Consider the following 21,834-nt stretch of genomic DNA (forward strand, 5'->3'; position numbering starts at 1 on the left):
GACCTCGGGGTGGAAACACCGACGAGTCATAATAACATGTAAACACTCCAAACTTTGACCCTCGTTGGCTCCTCCGGTGCGCAACGAGAGGGGGAATGTCGTGCGTCTCCGTACGAGGCCCCCGGATTGGTCCGGGTCAATCCGGGGGCCTCGTACGGGGCGAACCCGCCTCTCGGCCAATCGCGGCCCGGAACCCCACCCGCCTCGGTGAACGAGCCGATGGTTATCTGCGCGGTACGGGCGAGGGATGGATGAAGGAACGACTGCGCGCCACCCGCTCCGGTCCAGATGTGGGAGCGAAGCCGGTTTGAAGGCCCTCATATTTCAAAAGTAGGTGTCGCCGGGTCGAAGAGCAAAGGGGGGAGGAGGTCATGAAGAGGTGAGGAGGTCTGAACGTACGTTCTGGTTGGTGTACCAGTAGAGGCAGGACTCCTTCAGGATGAACCAGTACTTCCTCCACTTCTGAGTGAAGTACCCCTTGGCGTCCTTCTTCTTCCACAGCCAGCCCTCGCAGTCCCCGTGGCCCAGGTCTTTGCAGGAGATTCTCCTTCGACTGGCGCTGGTGAGGGAACCTGGGAGGAGAGGAGGCCACCGTCTCAACAGCGAGACCCATTTGTGTGCTCCTTCGACTAGATTAGACCGGAGTAGCGCGAGAGCGACGGTATGTCCGAGCATCAGCTCGGTGACCGCGAGGCGGAGGCGGGACTACCTTTACTCCTCTTTTTGGTTTTCGTCCTCAGTGACGTGTAGTGGAAAGACTGGGGAGGACAGAGAGAAGAACGTTAGCCGGACAGCAGAAGACCACGTCCGGGCACGAGCCCCCCGAGCCGAGGTCCAGCCCGGGCGGAGGTGACGGGCCCACGCCGGTTGTCGTGGGCGCGCTCCTTTTGACACGTCGCTAAACGACGGCGGCTGTGACCGAGGCGTCGTGAGAGCCGCCTCTGAATCGGGTTTTGAGAAAAGCATGAGTCGGCGGGGAGGTGGATCAGCTTGAGCTCCTACCTTCCTCATGGAGGCGGCTCCTGAGCTTCCCGAGCCCGAGTACCTGTGAGAAGACACCCGGGGTTAAACGTCTGCGACCGGAACGTCCCGGAAGGTCCGACCGGCGGCCGGCCCGAACCCACCTGTCCGTGGCGTCGGCTCGGAGGGTGTCCACGCCGCGCTGATGGAGAGAGAAGACAGAGGCGTTAGAGTTCTCCTTCCTGGAGCAAACCTGAAGGTTCTCCCGGCCCTGCATCAGGTGAGGTCTCAGCGTGCAGCAGCTCCGGCCCGCAGTCACCCAAATACAAATATATCGGTGCATTCCTCCAAGAATAAAAATAAGCTGAGATCATTCGCCTGCATGGAGGTCCCACAGCGCCCGCCGCCCCTTTCGCCCTGCTGGATCCACCAGGACCGGGACCAGAACCTAGAATCTAGGTCACCGGGCCGCTTCCAGGATCCTGACAGATGTGAATCAAGCATCGCAGAAGAACCCGAGTGCGCATTTGTTCCTAAATATCCCGAAGAAGCCTCGTTCAGAAGGAGTTCTGACGGAGCCAAAGAGGCGATCCACGTGTGAGGAGATACTTGGAAGGAAGCGTCTGGGCTCATGGTCACCCAGACACGTGCGCGTCAGAGGAAGCATCCACGTGTCTGCAAGACCATCGGGATGCTGTGAAAGCTGCGACGCATCAGTCAGAGGACACGGCAAAGCTTCGGCAGGAGAACGGGGGGCCTGAGGTCCAGGTCCAGGAGCAAAGCAGATAGCGAGAACCTGAAGAAGGTTCACTAGATCAAGGAAAGAGACGGAAGCGACTGACAGGTGCCAGAAGACGGATGGGGAGATGGACAGATGATGAACCAGGAACAAGAGACAGAACACTGAGGAGAGGCGGGTGATTGGCTGAGGGTTGGATGGAGGCGGGTGATTGGCTGAGGGTTGGATGGAGGCGGGTGATTGGCTGAGGGGTGGATGGAGGCGGGTGATTGGCTGAGGGTTGGATGGAGGCGGGTGATTGGAGAAGGGAGCAGCACAGTGGAGGAGAAGAAGAAGAAGAAGAAGCGTCTGTAGTCCATGTGACTCACCAGCGTGAGAAGCCCCGCCTCCAGCCAGAGGGCGAGTGTGTGCTCACCTGTCAGAGCGGTGTGTGTGTGTGTGTGTGTGTGTGTGTGTGTGTGTGTGTGTATTTACGTGCACGGTGTTTTAAGCACAGTCATGCTTGTAATTGGCCCGGCTGATGCTGAGTCACACACCTACTCACCTACGAGGATATGTGTGTGTGTGTGTGTGTGTGTGTGTGTGTGTGTGTCCAGAATAAACTCCTATTTAGAAGGGGCATATCTCCGGAGATGTGAATATTAGGACAAGTTAGGATGAGTCGTGAGACGCCTACCCAGAATACAAATGCACCTCTGTGAGTGAGCCGGTGTGTGTGTTTGTGTGTGTGTGTGTGTGTGTGTGTGTGTATAAGAGATTGCAGAGCGTCTAACTTTAAAGTGTCATTCTCCTAATCCATGAAGCTGGCGGCGGCGAAGGACTGATGGCTCCAGCTTGTGGCCTCCTCTGCCCTGCTGAGCAGAAGCACCAGAGACTGAGTGAGCGTCTCCTCAGCCCGTCTGCAGCCTCACGCAGAGACAGACGTTTGGAGAAGGTCAGAGGATCTACGGGGTGCCCTTGTAGATCCAGGAGAAGCATCTGATGGGTGCCGAGAGCCGAGCCGCGGCCGTACCAGGAGGTCAGGAGAGCTACGGGAGGAGGTGACGGCGGCGCAGAAGATGGAGGAGAGCGGTGAGATGGTGGGAGGAGCGGAGGTGTGATGGAGGAGGCCGGAGGGCTTCTGGGAGCAGCTCCGAACACCTTCCGCTTCGCCGCGGTGACGGACGGGCCGACGGACGAGGTCAGACGGGAACCTCCGTGGACCGTGACGTCTGCAGACGACGTGTCGGGAGAGCCGGGAGCCGCCGGAGGAGCATCTAGAGAGGCGGACCGACGAAGGCCGGACGCAGCAGGACCGAGGTACCTGTGCCGGCCGGAGGAACCCAAGAGGAACGCCGAGGGGACGGGGAGCGGAGACGGAGAAGAAGCCGAGGGGCGACGGAGAGGGAGGAGGAGAGGTGGAGGAACAAGAGGGTTGGAACGGGTGGAGAAAAGAGCGTCGACCAGAAGGAAAGAAGGAAAGGAGAAGACAGAGCCGGAGCAGCTGCGGCGTCTGATCTGGAGACTCTAGGAGGCAGAGCTGGAGATGTGGACCTTCATCTTCAGGAGCGAGAAGGACGGAGAGGATCGGGAAGGAGGCCGTCGGAGGGACGACGCGCGGCGGATGTGGCGGAGATAAAGTCACACCGATAAAGTCACGTCCTGCCTCCGTTTTGGACGTGGACGGAGGAGGTCTGGGAAGAAGGAGGACCAGGGTGACGGGAAGGAGGTCTGGAGGAAGACCAGAGAAGAGGTTCGTGGATGGAGGACAAGAGGACAGGAAGGCAGGTGGTGGAGAGGAGAGGGTTCGATGGAGACTGGTGATTGGCTGATGTTTGGATGGAGGCTGGTGATTGGCTGATGTTTGGATGGAGGCTGGTGATTGGCTGTGGGTTTGATGGAGGCAGGTGATTGGCTGAGGCCCCTGACAAAGCAGCCCAAAGGAGAAGGAGATACATATGTGCTCATGCATGAATGTAAATATTAAAACACGATCATTGTATTTTGGCAGAAGGTGAATTCTGAGAATGATGTTTAAATGTTTATAGAAAAAGAGGTGAAGCGTGTTCATCTGATGGCGTGTCAGCGGCCGGTCATCCCTGCTGAGATTATGAGTGACCGTCAGCTGTCCGGCGGTCACCATGAGAGTCTGGCTAAGACGTGATGTTTGAACAGAAGTGTGTGTGGCAGCGGAGGTTCACCTGTCCATCACACACAGGAGGTCATCAGTGACCTCACAGGTGAAAGTCCACCCAAAGAGCCATCCTTGTGAGGACTCTGCTCGCTGCCTGCCTGGCGTCGCAGCCTTTGCAGTGAGACGTTAGAAGAAGACCCGGCTCATGACATCGTATATTTTAAGAGGAGCCGCCGTCCGAAGCCTTCCCCGGTTACCGTTAAAGATAAACTACCGTCAAGGCGCCCGACGTCTGCGGCGCTTCCCGGGCGGAGCTAATGCGGCCGTGGAGGCGCCGCTCTTGAAGGTTACCTTCTCAACAGGCGACTCGCGCGACGGCGGCCTCGGCCACGGGAAACAAAGAGGCGAGGGACCCGAGAGGCGTACGTACGGCCAGAGCCTCGGGGGGCTGGTCCAGGCGCAGCGTGGAGGACAGCATGGACGGGCTGATGGGGAAGCTGGGGCTGCTGGGGTTGCGACTCTTGCGGCGGGAGCGGCGGGTGGAGTCCCGCCGGCTCTCCCTCCCGGGACCCTCGGGCTCCTCCTCGATCACCAGGATCTTGTCGTCGCTGAGGTAACGCAGCAGGGAGTTGTCCGAATCTGCGGGGAGGAAGCGGAGAAGGTCAGCGCGGGCGGAGGACGAAAGCGGGAGGAGAGCCACGGAGAGAGGAGATAACGGCGAGGAGCCGGGGGAGAACTCAGGAGAGCAGGAGGCCGACAAGGAATAGACCCTCGCCGATAACCATCCAGCAGAAGAGGGACGAAAGTGACGCGGACCTTATCGTCCGACACGGATCTACAGCCGGAGATCCTCCGCCGACCCGCGGCCGGCCGGCCGCTCCGTCACAGGGAGGAACGGGGAAACGACGGGGAAACGAACACGGAAAACACGGACGACCGAACGGGCAGCGAGAGCGAGAAGGAGGGAGAAGGTTCGCGGCCCGCCGGCCTCCTCGGCCTCCTCGGCCTTAATGCTAGTCAGAGAGTTTGCGGCGGAGGTGCGGCTCCTCGGCCGAGAACAGATGCAGCCTCTCCGCCGGGCGGCCGTCGGCCTTCACTTCCAGAGCGACTGCATAAATGCGGTTTCCTCCCATTTATGCGCCCGGTCGCTCTGGCGGATACATACCTGGGAGATATGTATCCTCACACAACCACAGCACCATGGACAACCGGAAGATGAGCTGAAATGCGTGGAGCATGGAGCAAAGCTCTGCGGTCCGACCCGTGTTCGCGGCGTCCGGGTGAGAGTACCTCGGCTCCCCCTCTTGCCCATGCTGGCTTCCTTGGGCTCGGCCATCCAGTTATATTCGGGAGGCATGGAAACGGGTCTGAGGTCACCTGGAACAACCAATCAGCAATCAGAGAGTCGGCCGGAGGCGGGGCGGCGGGGGGGGGACGGGTGACACGGAGACAAGGTGTGTGCGCAGGTGGGTGGAAGGTAAAGGACACGTGCAGGGAGAAGGTCACTTCGCAGACGTTTCCGCAGGTCTCGCTGCCGTCGAAAGGTGTCGGCTTGATGTTCTTCAGCTCGGGTTTCTCATTCCAAGCGATGCCGTGTGACTTCCTTCTGCTCCGGCCGATGACGATCCGAGACGTCGCGCCGAGGTTCTTCTCCGCAGCTCCCGTCTCACCGCAGGAATGGTTTGCGTCTCCCAGAACCTTCTCAGGAACAAGGTGGTTTCTTGGTGCGGTCAGACAGCAGAGGAACCGGGGACCATCTCAGCTCCTCCTCCGACCCGGGTCTTCTCACGCTTCCACAGCTTCTGGCGTGGCGATCGGTGGAGCTCATAAGCCCCGCCCATCAGCAGATACTTCTTGCAGGGCGCCTCTTTTAAAGCTATCTGCTCCCTGGTCACGTGGTCTTTTGGGACAAAATGGACCCGAGCAGAGAGAAACGGATCGGAACCCAGGATCCGAGCTCTTCCGGCCCGCTCGGCCTCAGAGGGGTTTTCCAGGCCCACAGAGGAACATCTATATCTGAGCGGAAGAAGTTTGGAGTTAGCTAACGGCCGACGGGGTTCTTCACCCGCCGGGCCGTGCGGGGAGACGGTCCACGGGAATCATTCCACGGACGCCGCGGCAGCTTCCAGCTCCGAGGCGTCCGTGTCGTCTTCCTCGTCTTCGGTTGTTCGGTTCGGAAGGCGGCGCTGAAGGTGCGGGTCACGGCCTGTGGGAGCGCACGGCCGGGAGGTTCCCCGGAGGGGAGGAGGACACTTCCCCGACACATCTACAGTAAGTACCGATGTCCTCCAACATCTCTGCTCCGTCCAAAAGCAGCTCCACGCAAGAAGGGACGTCAGCTGAGCGGCTCCCGGCTCCGGAACTCACAACCCCTTGAAAAGTGGAGCCCGACCTGGATGAACATCAGGGTGAGTCCACCTTGGATGAGCCGTCAGTCCGGCCGAGGCTCACCAGGCGCTGAGCTTTGAATTGAGGGTGAAGGTGTGGTGACCCTGGTCCGCCGGGTCTCCACAGGGTTTCCAGGTGGGACGGGACTCTGGACACGGGTTCCCGGCGCAACCGGACAGAACCAGAAGGTGCCCGTTCAGACCTGCGGGAGAGGCTGAATGTCCCCCGAGAACGTCTCTGGAGAAATCATCTTAAAGACGAGCCTGCATGGAGTGAGGAGAGCACCGCCTCGGCCCCGAGATGCTCCTGCACATGCTCCTGCACATGCTCCTGCACATGCTCCCTGGTGACGCTTTCGCTTTGGCGTGACCCCGCTGACGGGCCGGCGGAGCGAGGACCGCCTTGGCGGGGGTGAGAAGCAGCGGCATGAGGTGAGTGGCCAACATGGAGGAGGACGAGGAGGACGAGGAGGACGAGGAGGACGAGGAGGACGAGGCAGCGGAAGGGGGAGGACATGGCGCCGGCGGCGTCCCCTCTCCGGCAGCACCTTACCGTGGGTGGGCGTCTTGTCCCGCCGCCGCACACCTGTGTTGCGTCCGCGGTCGTAGTCGGGCCCCGGCGGGCCGTCGCCCTCCAGCAGGGAGAAGTACTGCCCGCTGTCCTGGTCCAGGTAGTAGCTGACGGCCTCGGAGCCCTTGGAGCCCGACTGGGAGCTCACGCTGTATCTGCTGATGTCGTCACAGGACATCAGGCCCAGCTCCTCCCTGCACAGAACGCGCTCTTAGATACCGCCGCCATCTCCGCCGCCATCTCCGGAGGGCCTCTGACCTGGTGCCGTAGAGTCCGGACACAGGAGACAGGATGTAGACGTCCTGCATGCTCTGGGCATCCATCTTGGACATGCCCAGGGTTCCTCCGGGGGTGGGGGAGGTGCTGGTGGGGCTGGTGGGGATGGGCTGAGGGCAGAAGAGCAGAGGAGAACCAACCAATGAGACGGCGTCCGTGCGCTCCGACCACCGGACCCTTCCGGCGTCCGCGGACAAGCGAGCGTACGGAAGGCCCGACCTTCTGGCTCCGACGTCCCTCCCCGCCCGGCGTTCCCACAACCCCCCCGAACCTCCGGCCTCCTCACCGCCCCGCTTCTTCTCGGGCCTGGCGTGGGGTTCCCCCTGTCTGTTACCATGGCAACCCTGCCTCTCCCTGAGCAGAGGAGCGCCGGCGTGGCCTCCTGCCTCGGCATGACTCAAGGACACGTACGTCCTTTGTCACCAGGTCCTGGAGCTCCATGGGACGCTCGCACTCTGATGTCATGGAAACATCTCAGCTCCCAGGAGCAGGAGCAGGAGCAGGAGGAGGAGGAGGAGGAGGAGGCCTGGTGTGGACACGATGGATGGAGCGTCACAGAAGACGAGCGATGGGAGGAAGCGTCCTCATTAAGGAAACTCGGGGTTTCATCATTTCATCAGACGGCCTTCATTCATCCTCCAACCTCACCGACCCACCATCCATCCCCAGGCACCCTCCGTCCTCATCTTCTACCTCACATTACGACGGCCCACCATAAACCCCAGACACCACATGGAGAAGGATGGATGAGGGAGAGGGAGAAAACAGGACGAAGAAAGAACAAGTGAGTGGAAGAAGTGAAGGAGAGAGAAAGAGAGGAGCAACAACTCTGCACGGAGACTAGCTGAGGGAAAATAGTCTTTTAGTGATTACTGCCTGCCGGGGGAGAAGGAGAAGGAGAAGGAGAAGGAGAAGGAGAAGGAGAAGGAGAAGGAGAAGGAGAAGGAGAAGGAGAAGGAGAAGGAGAAGGAGAAGGAGGTGAAGGAGAAGCCAGGCAGACTCTGGAGAGACGTGACCACAAGTTCCACTCTGGTAGAACTTGAACCATCAACCCTCGGCTGCCACTGAGCCAAAGCCAGCAGTCAAACCCTGAGCAGATCATCTCCTCGTCCCCACAGCCTGAGAACATCCCGTCCCAGGAGAACGCTGGAGTCAGAGGTCACGTCACCTTCAGCGTACACCAGACACCTCCGTGGACCACCTCCTTCAAACTCAGAAACCCAAAACCGCAAGGCGTGAGGGACCTCTGAGGGACTTCTGAGGGACTTCTGCGGGACCTCCACCTATTCTCCAACCTGTGACCTTCCTGAAGCTGGTGTGAAGTCCTGCTGTGAACGGGTTCTCCGCCCACCTGGCGTTGGCCAATAAAATCTGCTAAACATGAAGGTGATCTCCTGACCTCCATCATCTCCACCTCAGCCAGGGTCCAAAGAATGTCCCCCTGGATGTGGAGCGCTCAGAGGAGCGTCCATCTTCCTTGTTGTGACCAGGTCCTTTGGGGTGGAGAAGTTCTGTACAGCCCAGCCAATCCGTCACTTGTTGCTTCGGCCATTTTGAAAGTCCTTTTCAGGTCGTTTCCGCCGCACCTTCTGCTTTGAGATGAACGCGTGATCTTTTCCACATGAGCGTCCATGTTCGCCTCCGTCCTGCCTCCAGCCTTCGGAGCTCAGCCGCCACCCTGAGGCTCTCCGTCCTCCGGAGGAGCCTCCGAGCCCGGACGTCCCACCCTGAACCTCTGAGCCCGGCCGGCCGGGAGGCGGCCATCTTTGTAGGCGTGGAGGCGGTTGCCGTGGAGACAGTCAGGGCCGGGATCACATGATCCTTTGCAGATAAATTGTTTCCTTTTCGGATTCGCCGCTAATCCGGCTGAATATCTGCCACACGTAACAGCGAGCTCCGGCATGTGTGTGTGTGTGTGTGTGTGTGTGTGTGTGTGCGCATGTGTGTGTGTGTGTGTGTGTGTGCATGTGTGTGTGTGTGTGTGTGTGTGTGTGTGTGCATGTGTTTGTGTGCGTGTGTGTGTGTTTTTTGTTTTAACACAAAGTGCGGTGACCCACTTCCTCTCCGAGGAGCCGAGGGACTTCTTGGGAGAACGTCCACCGGCGTGTGTGCAGGAACAAACATCTCCTCAGCCTTTCTCCTCCGCAGATGGACACGTGCCCGCTCTGCAGCGCTCAGGGATGCGCACACACACACACACACACACACACACACACACACACACACACACACACCCTCCCCCCAAACAGCCTGTCTAACAGGATATTTGGGATCCAGAGAATTATCTCCAGTATTTGCTGAGTAGCGGCTCGTGTTTCCGAGCCTGTAGTTGCTTATGAATAATTAAGAGCTCTGGTCTTCTGGAGAGAACAAATCCGAGGCCTCCTCCTTCTCCTCGCCTTCCACCGCGATCTGGCCGCTCTGATCCGGGTGCTTATGGTGCGTCTGTATCTCCAGCGGCCGGTATCTTCTGCGGGAGCAAATATGACGGTGAACCCGGGGTAGAAGCTCCAGACGGCGTCGGCACCGAGAACAGGGTCTCCAGCCTCGCTGCAGGAGACGCTCTGACGTCTCCACAGGAGGACCAGAGACATCTCCAGGTGCCGCCAATGAAGCGGCGTTCTTGGAGGAGCCCCAGGCGAAGGCTACGCCCGCCCACGGCCAGGGGCTGCAGGGACACTCGGCGAGGTGAAGGTCCCAGGAGGACGGAGAGGGAGAAGGCATCTCAGAGGACCAGCCTGTAGCAGACGCCCCCCGTCTGACCTCCAGGCCTCTGCAGGGCAGATCTTTCCCCTGTGGTGCATCACCTTCTCACCTGTCCAACGCGACCGGCGCCGGCGTGCACGTGGGTCCGTGCGGTCAGGTTGACCGGGCAGGCCGGGGCACGCCGTCGGTATGAAACGATGCGTCGGTCCACAAACAACACGCGGTCTTCATCACTACCTTCTTGTCCTCGCCGTGAAACCTGTATCCAGATCGACTTTTCCCGACACGAGCCTCGGACCTCCAGCTCGGCTGACAGGAGGAACTAGTTTCTCCAGGGGACGGAAGTTTGCGTTTCCCGTACGCGACCCTTCGAGAAGATGTTTCAAAAGCTGGTATTTTCAGAGGGCCGACGTGAAGGTCGTGAAGGTCCGGCCCTCTGAAGATACCAGCATTGGAAACAGCCGACGGGGCGGGCGTGGACTCACCTGCAGGCCCAGGGGTTTCCAGCGGACGTTCCTGAGCAGCGCCGGCGTGGAGCTCAGAGTGTTCTGAGGTCTTTTCTTCAGCGTGAGGATCACGCCGCATGGGTCCTCCCTCAGAGCGTTGACCAGGTTCTTCAGCTGCCAGCCCACCTGGAAAACACACACACACACACACACACACAGTTCAAAGAGGTCTACCAAGGAATGATGGCTTGCAGCAGCACCACAGCTGGAAATGAGGGCGGTGGAGGACAAGCCCTGGTGCTTCCTCGTTCCAGGAAGTGGACCTTCATCTTCAGCTTTTGGACTGAATATGAATATGACTTTATGAACGTCTGCGGAGGTTCTCAGACCTCCAGGTCACGGTTAATCTTCTTCATAATAATTCAGAATCGTTCTTTTAGCAACTTGGCATGATTTTCTCCCCCTGAAGACGTTTCAGCAGCTCGTTCTCCAGCCTCTCGGACCAGAAGAAGTGAAACGTCTTCAGGGGAGGACAATGAAACCCTGACTGGCCGTCTTTGTGAAGCAGCAGCGAGCAGAGTCCTCCTCGCCGACAGACTCGCTGCCCACGCTGCTGCTCAGGTGACCTCGACTCTCAGATGTTCTTGTCCCCTGTGTTTGTGGTGTGAAGGTCCAGGAGAAGATCCATGGCTGAAGAGCTTCAGAGGAGTCAGATGCTGACTGTGGGCTCCTCCTGACACCGGACAGCATCGTGCCAGGCCCCACACACACACACACACACACACACACACACACACACACACTCAGAGAGCCAGCAGGGAAGCCAGATGTTTGGTTCAGTACTCACCACAGTCTGATGGTTGACCTGGATCACCTCGTCTCCTGCATGGATCTTCTTGCACTGATCTGCTGGAGACTGCAGGTGACATTGAGGACGGATTAGAGGAAGCCGCGGCGGGTCGGAGATGATCGCGAGCCGATGGAGGGAGCACCTACGTTCTCCGTGGTTCCGGTGATGACGTGGAGGCCGTCGTACGTGGATTTGATGTACATGCCCTGGGACGGAAGCAGACGGACACAGGAGAGGCTGAGGGTATCTCACAGGACGTCTGGACCTCCACACTCGACGTTCTACCGGTGGTATCGTCATGCAGGCGCGCCCCGTCGTTGGTCCACATTCATCTACACTTCAAATATTTCCCCGGGCTTTTCCTGCACGCGTCACAGAGTCATGGGACCTATCGACTATCTGACTCAGAAGGTGTGAAACCATCACGGAATCATGGATATCAGGGCTCAGATGTCCCGCACAGAAGAACTGGGAGTTTGGATGTGTGTCTCCTGTTGTCCTTGTCCTTGGGGGCTGGAGGTATGGCTGGAGGAGTCCATTAAAAAGGACTTGGAGCTCCCAGAGGACGTCCAGGGTGCATTAAGCATCCGCGAGCAGATCGGCATCTAATGACCGGACGAGGTGGCGAGCAGCTCCTTATTATCACATCAGCCCAGAGCAGCGTTTCCTGCTCCTCCCCTCCTCACCTCACTGCAACCTTTGCATGTCCCTCACCCTCCTGGCCCCGCCCCTCGGTCCCCTGGCCCCGCCCCTCTGCCCCCTGGCCCCGCCCCTTGGTCCCCTGGCCCTGCTCCTTGGTCCCCTGGCCCCGCCCCTTGGCCTCCTGGCCCCGCCCCCGGCCCCACAAACCCCGCTAACCACGCACAGCTTCTGCAGGTGGTCAAGGGCTGCTCCCATCAGGAGTCACCTTCAGCCAATCCCCTGCCTCCATCTGACCTTCAGCCAATCCCCTGCCTCCATCTGACCCTCTCCTATACTCCACCTACGTTCCTGTCCTCGTCCCCTCCACCCATGAACCTCCTCTCAGGTCTTCCTCCAGACCTCCTGCCCAGCAGCTCCAACCTCAGCATCCTTCCACCCCGATCTCCTCCGTCCAGGTCCGAACCATCTCGGTGTGACTTTATCTCAAGAACATCTACCGTGTCCCTCTGATGGACTCCTTCCTGATCCTCTCCGTCCTCCTCACTCCCAAAGAGGAGCCTCCACAACCTCCTGTCTACCTGCCTCCCGTCTTCCTGCCCTGTCCTGCCCCACTCCTGCCCCACTCCTGCCCCGCTTCCTGCCCCGCACCCGATCCTGCTCCTCAGGATACTTTTAAGCCGGGGTAAGAAGTCGGAGCTCAAAAAGGCAGAAGCCCCGTAAGGAGAACCTTGGAGACGACCTCCTCGACAAGGCGGATCCTGGCGCCGCCTGCTCTCCGCCTGCTCTCCGCCGTCCTTACCAGGCCTTCGCTGGGCATGATGCTGGTGAGGTGGACCACCTCCAGGTGGGCAGACTGGGACACCAGGGAGTCTGACGACAGGGAGATGATGTGGTCGCAGATCCCCGCCAAGGTCTTGCACTGGAAGGCGGGAGGAAGGAGACAGAGAGACAGACAGGAAGTGGGTGAGACGGTTCGGTCCTCCTGAGTCGGAGGAGGTCGGGCGGCGACCATTTCATCGGACGGTCCCGCGCCCTCCCGCCTCGGAGCGTCTGCGGACGGACCCGACGCCGGCAGCCGGCCGGGCGCCGTCTCACGACATCTCGGTCACGGAGACACGGGAGGACTTCCACGCACGCCGCCCTTTAGGTCCGTCCAGAAGGACGGCCTCGCCGAGCAGAACATCATGATGGACAGATAACTGGAGGGATGGAACAGTGAGGAAAAACCAAAAGTCCCAAACCAACATTAATGGCATGAGTTTACAATTATATTATATTATATTATATTATATTATATTATATTATCATCCTGATCTATTACATATTACAGCATCCTGATCCTCCTCAGCATGAAGAATTTCAGCTCCTGCCAAGCATAAATTTTAGCAGCCACACACCAGAAGCACACCAAAAGTGTGTGTGTGTGTGTGTGTGTGTGTTTTGTATAATACCAAACACACAGAGGGGTTTGTGATGTGACCAGGTCCCATCCAGGACTGGATCCACGTGACATGGAGATTCCGGCACGGGATCACGGGTTCAGGACGGACACACACACCCCGTCCACACGTTGCCGGCCTGTGGACGGTGAGTGTGTGTCGGTCCTGGGCCCACACACACACACCCCGTCCACAGGCCGGCACGGCGTGGACACGCCGTCAGAAACAGGAAAGGCTCCGCCTGTATTTTCCACCTCATGGACGCTCACAGAGATGGCTATCCTGTTTGTACAGCTTCAGGACTGCTTACAGAGACACATTCCTGGTCACACACAAACACACACACACACACACACTCGATACACACACACTAATAATTTCAGTCTTCACAAACAATAACAACAGATGATATGGAACGATGAGAGCAGTCAAGCACACAGTGATGCACATCCACACACACACACACGTATATGCAAACATGCATACACACACGCCTGCATACAGAACCCCCCCCCCCCACACACACACACACACACACAGACACACACACACCTTTCCCCTCAGCAGCTCTGAGGCTGTGACTCATTCAATATGATAATGGCTCTCCACTTGCATAAAGCTTCACACTGGATCACATTCACCCTCTCACACAATCACACATTCACACACACTCTCACACACCCATGGTGCGGAGCAGCCACGCCAGGCGCCAACCAGACCACCAGGAGCAACGCCGTCTTGCCGAGGGCAGATCAGCACGTGAGCAGCGGGTGGGGGGCAGAAGCGTCACCCTCCCCACACACACACACACACACACACACACACACACACTCCACTGAGGTGCAGCCGTCCCACTAAAGGACAGGTAAAGGTGGTCCTTTCCACTAAAGGACCCTGTGGGGAGCTGGAGACTGAGCGGCTCACTCACTCACACACACACACACACACACACGGACAAGGTGTGTAAGGTCTCCCCGTTTGCATTTCTCGGGTGTGTGTGAGTCTCGGTGGACTCCTCAGCAGGTGGGAGGACACGTCGCGGTTCTGTCGAAGAAACCCGGGGGTTCTGGAGCAGCGGGCGGGCCGATGTTAAATCCTGCTCCTGGATCAGCGGGCCGGTGGACTCGACCTGGGATTAGAAGGGTCCAGAAGACAGGAGGCCGTCCTCCAATCCCTGGCCGGCTCCTCCGCCGGACAGGCCCCCTCCGCTTTTGGAGGCGCAACGCAGATTACGGGCCGGTCGGCTGGCGTGAGATTTAAGAGCAGTCACACAGAAAGCCAGACACTCCACGCTGCCAAATGGATTAAGCTCTGGCTGCTCGCCCCCCCCCCCTCCAAAAACAACCTGCACCTTCTGCTCGTGCACACGTGTAGCTCCCCATGCAAGCGCTGATCTGCACACCAATGTTCATGAGCACACACACGGAGGAGAACATGAAGCTGAAAGCAAAATGGAGAGAACCAAGGAGGGAGGAGGAGGAGGGTTTGGGAGGAAGGGGAAGCACACAACTAGGACAGTGTTATGCAATTGCTCTCATCCTTATGCATGCATGCACATAAAAACACACACACTCACACATAGTTCACGCTCCATCAGACAGTCATACTTGCTTATCTCCTCTCCCCCGCTCCCACACACACACACACACACACACACACACACACTCGAGCTCAGTCCACCTGAATGCGAGCGGAGTGCCGAGTTGCAGTCGCTTTTTGCATTATTGAGCTGAAACTGACAAACATACAAGCGGCGCTCCGGTGCAGCCGCCGCACCCGGGCCGCAAACAGAGCCGCTGCAGAACCTGCTGGAACCTTCACGTTCAGACGCTCGTCCGTCGGTGTTCATGTTTTTTGGATCCGAGCTGGACGGACGTCGGTCCCGGCCGCCTGTGCCTCCGTCTGCCTCCGTCTGCCGAGGCTGCGAGCCTCCCGTGTGCAGGCCACCGGTCAAATGATATGAGTTCCCTCGCCGCCTGAATCCGAGGCTTCGGAACCGAACACGTGAATTATTGTCCGTCGTCGGTACGCCGGAGTCAGTGGCTCGGCGGCCCTCGGGACGATGCGGAGGCTAATTTGACAGCTAACGTTAGCCGGGTAGAATATTATAATATTCCGGCTGTCCTGGCCGACGGCCGGAATATCCGCTCGGCGCCGGAGACGACAGCGACCGAAAGCCCTCGCAGGACAACCATGACGGAGGAGAGGAAATGAACACGGCGAGGGGAACGGAGGAGGTTCAGCTCGGGAGGAGAGCGGGGAGCGAAGCGCCGCATCATCTCCCAGCACCACCGCGCCACGGTGGACCTCCTTCACCGGCGTGCAGGACAGACGTCTGAGGAGACGCCACGGCCATCAGCAAATCATGTTCCTCATCACACAGGGTGATGTGGAGAAGCCTCCATTAGTTTAATCATCATCATTACAATTATAATCATCATTATTATTGTTGTTAGCATTAGTGTTATTATAAGCAGCATCGTTAGCATTAGCATGATTAGTCATTCACGCATCATCCTGCACTCAGAGCCGTGGGGCTGCAGCCCGTCCCGGCTGGGATTGGGCGAGAGGCGGGTTCCCCCTGGACCAATCACTGGTAGTAGCAGTATTCTATTGTCATTTTTACCACAACAATGATTATTAGTTAGTTAGTATCAATACTAGTCACTGCAGTATTAGTAGTGTTGTACGATCATTAGTCCTAGTCGTAGTGGTATTGTTGTTCTTGCTGCCCCATAAGTGAAGCAGGTCCTGGTCCTCTGATGTTCTGTCTGAAGCTGCAGCCCGTCCTGCAGGAGGTGGAGCTCCATCCCATAATGAGATGACCGACACCTCGGAAGGCTTTTACTCTTATGAGGATATAGCCTGTATCCATCAGACATGTGCAGACCGTTGTATGTTTGTGTGTGTGTGTGTGTGTGTGTCTCAGCACGTCATGGTGTGATTCTGTTAATGTTATTCATCTTCACCTGATTAGCTTTTAAAACACACAGCGAGAACTCATCAGCGATGAAGCAGCATCCCAAAACAAACACCTCCCCCTCCTCGCTCTCCTTCACGCCGTTTCTCCATTTCACACATAAACCTCCCACGCATAGCTGATTTAGTCATGTGTAGCCTTTAGTCTGACACCAAGTGTGTGTGTGTGAGTGTGTGTGTGTGTGTGTGGGCACATGTCATTAATAGGTAAATGAGGGCAGTGTTTCCTCACTGTGACGTGGTGATAGATGTGGAGAAGGTTTGAGCTGGAGGGGTGATGAGCGCGGCAGGTTTTGGCGTCAGGTTTGGGCTTGAACCTGCACTGGATCTGATGGGATCCACGCGTTCATCTCGTCTGCTGAGCTTCGTTCTCTGTGTGACCCCCCCCCCGCCCAGAGTCCAGTGGTTTCCTCCACCTGACCTTGGATGGCAGCAGGAACTGTCAGCTCAGATCAGACACTCGCTGCTCACTCAGTATCAACCGACCCACACACACAAGCGCGCGCACACACACACACACACACACACACACACACACACACACACACACACACAACGCATGCTCTCACACACACACACAAGAAAGCACAACCCTCCTCAGCGTTGCTATCTTACTGGGGACCTGAAGATCCCGAGTGAACATCAGCTCCTAAAAGTGTCCTCCAACTAAACCTGGTGAGGAGGTGAAGCCTCCTCCTTCTCCTCCTCCTCCTCCTCCTCCTCCTCCTCCTCCTCCTCCTCCTCCTCCTTCTTCGGATGGAAGAGCACCAACAACCGTGCGTCGTCAGGACATGGCGTGTTTGCGTCCGGGACTTACCACGTGGAGGATCTTGTTTTCCGTCTCGTACACGGTGCAGTCCTGTGGAGGAGAGAGAGGTGAGACGGGACCACAGGACAGCGGAGGTTATCTCCAGACCAGCAGAAACATGTCCTTCGTGACAAGACCACATAAAACCATCAGCAGGAGGAGAACGTGCCAAAGATGGCCACCGGGGCTTTCCACGGGTTGGCAGCGGCTTCTCGGCACGGAGATTGTTACTTCATAATCCAGGAGCTAACGCTCCTGTAGCCGGTCCAGATGGGGTTCTGCCGCCTGGATCTCCACGGGCCTCCTGGAGGCTCAGCGTCCTCAGACGCTGGGATTCGAAGGCGACAGATTGCCGTTCGGCCGCAGCCAACGGCGGATCTCTTCCCGGGAAAGCGGCCCATAATACCCCGCAGATGTGAGGGGCATCGGCGGGGTATTATGGGCTGCCACCTTTGTCTGGATCCCTGCAGGACACGTCTGTTTGGCTGACGGAGGTCCCACGGAGGTCTCATGGAGGCTCCTCTGGCCTCCTCGGGCCCCCAGGGAGGGCCGGGTCTTATCTGCCCGGCTCCAGGACCTTCTCCGGGCACTCGCACGGACGCGCTCTCACATGGAGGACGGATCCAGACCCTCAGACCTCCCGGGTAGGAGTGCAAACACCAACGCCGCCGGACGTTCTGCGGGCGCCTGCGCCCCGGGACCGGTCAGGTCCGGAGCCGTGCCCGGGACCGGTCCCTTCCTGGAGGAATCTCGCCTACGTCTCCGCCTCGCCGGTCGAATCGGCTAATCTCAGCGAGCTGAGGGACCGTTGCCATGGCGATCGTATCTCCGCGCTGCGGAGGGAATCTGGAACATCCCCCAAAATAATGAGTTTATCTCCCTGCTTTCTGTGGACCGCAGAAGGTCTCCGGGCCTGCAGGTGACACACTTCTGTCCTGCCAGGGCGCTCGCTGGAGCCAAGCAACGTCAATAATTCAACATCCATGCAAAGCAGACGTTCTTTCCAGAGTCTGCCGTTCGTCCTCCTCCATTCATGAAGACCGCAACTGCCAACGTCTCCTCTGAAATGAAAGCCGAGGGGCGGCTGGAGAACTTAGCGAGGAGACGGTTCCTCTGGGTTCCTCTCGGACCGCAGAGTCCCGCAGGCTCTCCGGGCTGATCTTGTGCCTTCTTCTGTAGGAACAGACCCGGGGCGTCACAGCCTTAGCTTGGTTTCTTCCCCGGTTCTTTTATCAGTGTCCTCGAGCCAGACCATGAAGCCCCCGTGTGATAATGTGTTAGCACGTTAGCACGTTAGCACCTTGTGTGGCTCTGTCTGCCTCGGCCGTGTGAATGAATGAATGTGACAGAGTTGTAAAGGACCTCGGAGGAGGCCAGCAGGGTCTGTGCGTGTGTGTGTGTGTGTGTGTGTGTGTGTGTGTGTGTGTGTGTGTGTGTGTGTGTGTGTGTGTGTGTGTGGTAGCAGGCACCTGTTGTACAATGGTTGTTAGTTCCAGGCAAAGCTGAACAATGTTGTTCTTCAGTAACGAGTACTCTGTCACACTGGCAAACGGAGACCTGCAACAGCAGACAGCAATGGACAGTAAATACTGGTTCTACACACACACACACACACACACACACACACACACACACACAGTAGATGTAATAGCAGAAGAGGAAATAACACAGTAAGCACACGTCCATGGTCTGATTTCTCCCTAAGTCGGGGTTTATGTGTGTGTGTGTGTGTGTGTGTGTGTGTGTGCCTCTGTTCCTCCTGGAGGTCAGCAGCAGATAAAGGCAAACCGGGTAGGTCTCCAGAGAGCCGGTGTCCTCCTGGTGTTTGGACCTGCACCTCCAGCGGACCTGCTGGCGCTGTGGATCTGAGCGCCACGGCAGGTAAACGGATCCGTCTCTCGGAAAGCTCCGGTTTTGTCCACGGCCTCGGCCGTGTGTCTCTGCTAACTCCTAAAAAATGGTCTTTTGTGCTGGGAGCTGGCAGCGGGCGAGAACAATGCGCTTCTCCTATCTGTCTGCCGCAGACAGATAGGAGAACTGGCACGAGGTAAAGAATACGGGCTTTCTTTCTGTCGCCTGGCAACCGAGCGGTGGAATAGACTCCGGGAAGTTGGGGGACGGCCAAAGCTTCACCTCCATTAGCCGGGAACTTTTCGTATTCGGGGTTTTATCGTGAGCGCTTCTGAGACGGTGAGTAAGAGGGCGGGACGGCCGGTTTTATATCTCCGGGCCCGTTATTACAGAACAGAGAGACGTCCTCGGACCTCGGTCCGTCCCTCCGGGAACCCGTCGGAAGGTCCGAGTCGGACCGGCCTTCGCCGGTTCGCGCCGGGATCGGAAGCCGGAGGGCCGGAGGGCCGGAGGGGCCGACGTACCTGTCCAGCCAGGCCAGCAGGTTCTTGGCCGCCCCGATCAGATCCACCACCGAGGTGAGGAAATCGTTGGGTAGCCTCCGGGAGGCTCTTCCGTCGTAGTGTCCGCCCCGCCGCCGGCCCAGGATGAAGTTCTGCAGGTTCTTGGCCGAGGCGTTGAGTTTGTGCGAAAGGGTCCGCAGGTTCTCCGTCTCCAGACCGTAATTCTACGGGACAAAGAGACGGACGGTCACCAGCGTCGTTCCCGTCGCGGGTCGGAACACCGGCAGCGGGCCGGAGGCTCAGATGCTCAGATGCTCAGAAGCTCAGATGCTCAGATGCTCAGATGCTGCCTGCAGGTACAAGAGCTGCAAATACAAGCGTTTGCCACGTCTTTGCACTCGACCTTTACTTTTCCTCGGCTTTGGACGAAACCACATTCAGCTCACGCTGTGTCCGAGGGGCCGCCCTCCTCTTCACATCCGGTCAATACAAACACTGATCACATGTGGCTCTTCAGAATGATAGCGAATGGAATACTGTCATCATCAACAACACACACACACACACACACACACACACACACACACACACACACACACACACAGGCCCACTAAGCTACATTATGTGACGTGTCCCAAGACACCTCGAGTCATGTCCTCCCTGACAGAGGATAATTCCCACTGACATACAGCCTACACACACACACACACACACACACACACACACACACACACACACACACACTCAGTCATATGCACCGGCTGAGCTAGACATATCTTTTCCCCTCTGCCTCTAGATCTATTTTATACAGTCACGACCACAGTGACTACAAAGGAGGAGAGGGTTTTACAGTGCAAGCACTGGGAGGGAAGGAGGGAAGGAAGGAGGGAAGGAAGGAGGGAAGGAAGGAGGGAAGGAAGGAGGGAAGGAAGGAGGGAAGGAAGGAGGGAAGGAAGGAGGGAAGGAAGAGAGAGAGAGATAATTGAGCAGCTAAAAAGGCAGAAGACAAGAGGAAGAGAGAGAACCCAGCGACGCATCTGAGTGGAAGTGGGTCATGTACACTGTGTTCTGTGTGATCTGCATGTGAACGTGCACAAACACACAAACACGTGAACACGTGAACACATGAACACATGAACACGTGAACACGTGAACGCATGAGCAGATGAAGCCGTGTGCTCTGCTGCTGTGAGGCTGTTCTCCGGGGGACAGAGCGCCAACATGGAGGAGAACAATAATTCCTCTGTGTGTGTGTGTGTGTGTGTGCGTGTGCGTGTGTGTGTGTGTGTGTGTGTGTGTGTGTGTAATGATTTGAGCGGAGTGTGCATATGTGTGCCCGTGTGTGTCAAATCAATACAGTACGAGGGCGCTGCCATTAGAGCAAACCCCCTCCCCCTTTCTGTCGATGTGGTTGCCATGGCAGCCGTGTGTAGAAGCCCCCCCGGTGTGGAGATACTTCTCCGAGGTCTTCTGGATCACACTCTCATGCCGTACAAGTGAGGAGGCATCAGAGAGTGAGGCGGTCCTGCGCCGCCTTAAGACGTGACCCCCGATCCCCCGGGGAGCCCCAGAACCTCCAGCGTCTGGGACGCCGTGGATGGACGACCTCGTCTCCGAGATCTTCCTCCCGCGCTCATTTCCGTTGTTTTCCTCTGGGACTCCTGAGCCGTGACCTGTTTTCCACGGCTCGGAGGAGCCTGCAGAAGACCCGGGCCAGCGGCCCACCTTCTCCCCAGCGTGTCCTGAAGGCATCTGCTCACGGTTTAGATCGGAAGACAAAATGCTCTTCTCGACAAAAGTCGAGTCCTTATGGACAGAGAACGTCCGTGGCGTCCGGACGCCTCCATAGAAACACGGCAGAAAGGAGGAGCCTCTTTATGGAGCTTCTAAAGCTCTGTCAACATGGTCAGATGTTTGCAGCGCCGATGATCATCGGAGGGCCGGTCCGATGATCCGGAGTCCCTCGGCTCAGAAAGCGGTTCCTTCGGCGGGGTGACGCTCACGGCTCGCAGGACGGCGCCGCGGCCCGATGGCAGGAGATGCAATTTCACCGACCCTTTCCAGGGCAGACACATCGAGAAGATCTGAGGGCTCCCGTGGAATCATCTCAGATGTCCACGGAGGAGGAGGCGGATTCAAATCGCATCCAATATCTGATGAAAAGATGAAAAGCCGACGCGAGGCTCATTACGAGCTTCTCTACCGGCACCTCTGAGTCGGGAGGTGAGAACCTGCATTAGAAAGACACGTCCGTGAAAGATCTGGTGAGGGATCTGTCTGATATCACCCGAACCTCTGCTCCGACCCGCAGCTCCACCGGATGACCTGAGCCGCCGAAGTCTATTGCTTCTCCTGTACTAAGGGTGATAGGGGGCGGAGCCTATCTGAGGGTAATGAGGGGGCGGAGCCTATCCAGCTGTGATTGGGCGGGAGGCAGGGCTCCCCTGGACTAATCACGGGACCTGATGTTAAGACGTCTAACCACCCTCACCCTCTCATCCATTGCAGAGTCTCCTGCACCTCCTGCACGTGTTGGACTGCAGGAGGAACCCGGAGAACCCTGA

The 21,834-nt window shown here is 57.9% G+C and overlaps 1 protein-coding gene across 4 annotated transcripts in view; it reads right to left on the minus strand.

Moving 5' to 3' along the window:
• The window catches only part of LOC147215906 (connector enhancer of kinase suppressor of ras 2), a 44,551-nt gene that overhangs the window by 7,614 nt on the left and 15,103 nt on the right, over positions 1-21,834 (minus strand). For 3 of the 4 annotated variants that reach the window (XR_015109224.1, XM_086178726.1, XM_086178722.1), the window contains exons 3-17: positions 19,292-19,494; positions 18,386-18,473; positions 16,926-16,967; positions 12,490-12,609; positions 11,195-11,254; positions 11,046-11,114; positions 10,238-10,384; positions 7,029-7,156; positions 6,753-6,964; positions 5,103-5,189; positions 4,243-4,451; positions 1,125-1,162; positions 1,003-1,045; positions 710-758; positions 400-572 (exon numbers count right to left, since the gene is read on the minus strand). Coding sequence is in view for 3 of the 4 variants with exons in the window: in XM_086178726.1 (XP_086034852.1) it covers positions 400-572; positions 710-758; positions 1,003-1,045; positions 1,125-1,162; positions 4,243-4,451; positions 5,103-5,189; positions 6,753-6,964; positions 7,029-7,156; positions 10,238-10,384; positions 11,046-11,114; positions 11,195-11,254; positions 12,490-12,609; positions 16,926-16,967; positions 18,386-18,473; positions 19,292-19,494 (1,668 nt within the window). In the remaining variant the exon portion in view is untranslated. The remainder of the gene's footprint in view (positions 1-399; positions 573-709; positions 759-1,002; positions 1,046-1,124; positions 1,163-4,242; positions 4,452-5,102; positions 5,190-6,752; positions 6,965-7,028; positions 7,157-10,237; positions 10,385-11,045; positions 11,115-11,194; positions 11,255-12,489; positions 12,610-16,925; positions 16,968-18,385; positions 18,474-19,291; positions 19,495-21,834) is intronic. The other variant, XM_086178725.1, reaches the window with a different exon arrangement.

The sequence above is a fragment of the Fistularia commersonii genome, chromosome 31, assembly GCF_037954325.1.
Source record: "Fistularia commersonii isolate RoL2024-O1a breed Wild chromosome 31, RoL_Fcom_v1.0, whole genome shotgun sequence".
Taxonomy (NCBI): domain Eukaryota; kingdom Metazoa; phylum Chordata; class Actinopteri; order Syngnathiformes; family Fistulariidae; genus Fistularia; species Fistularia commersonii.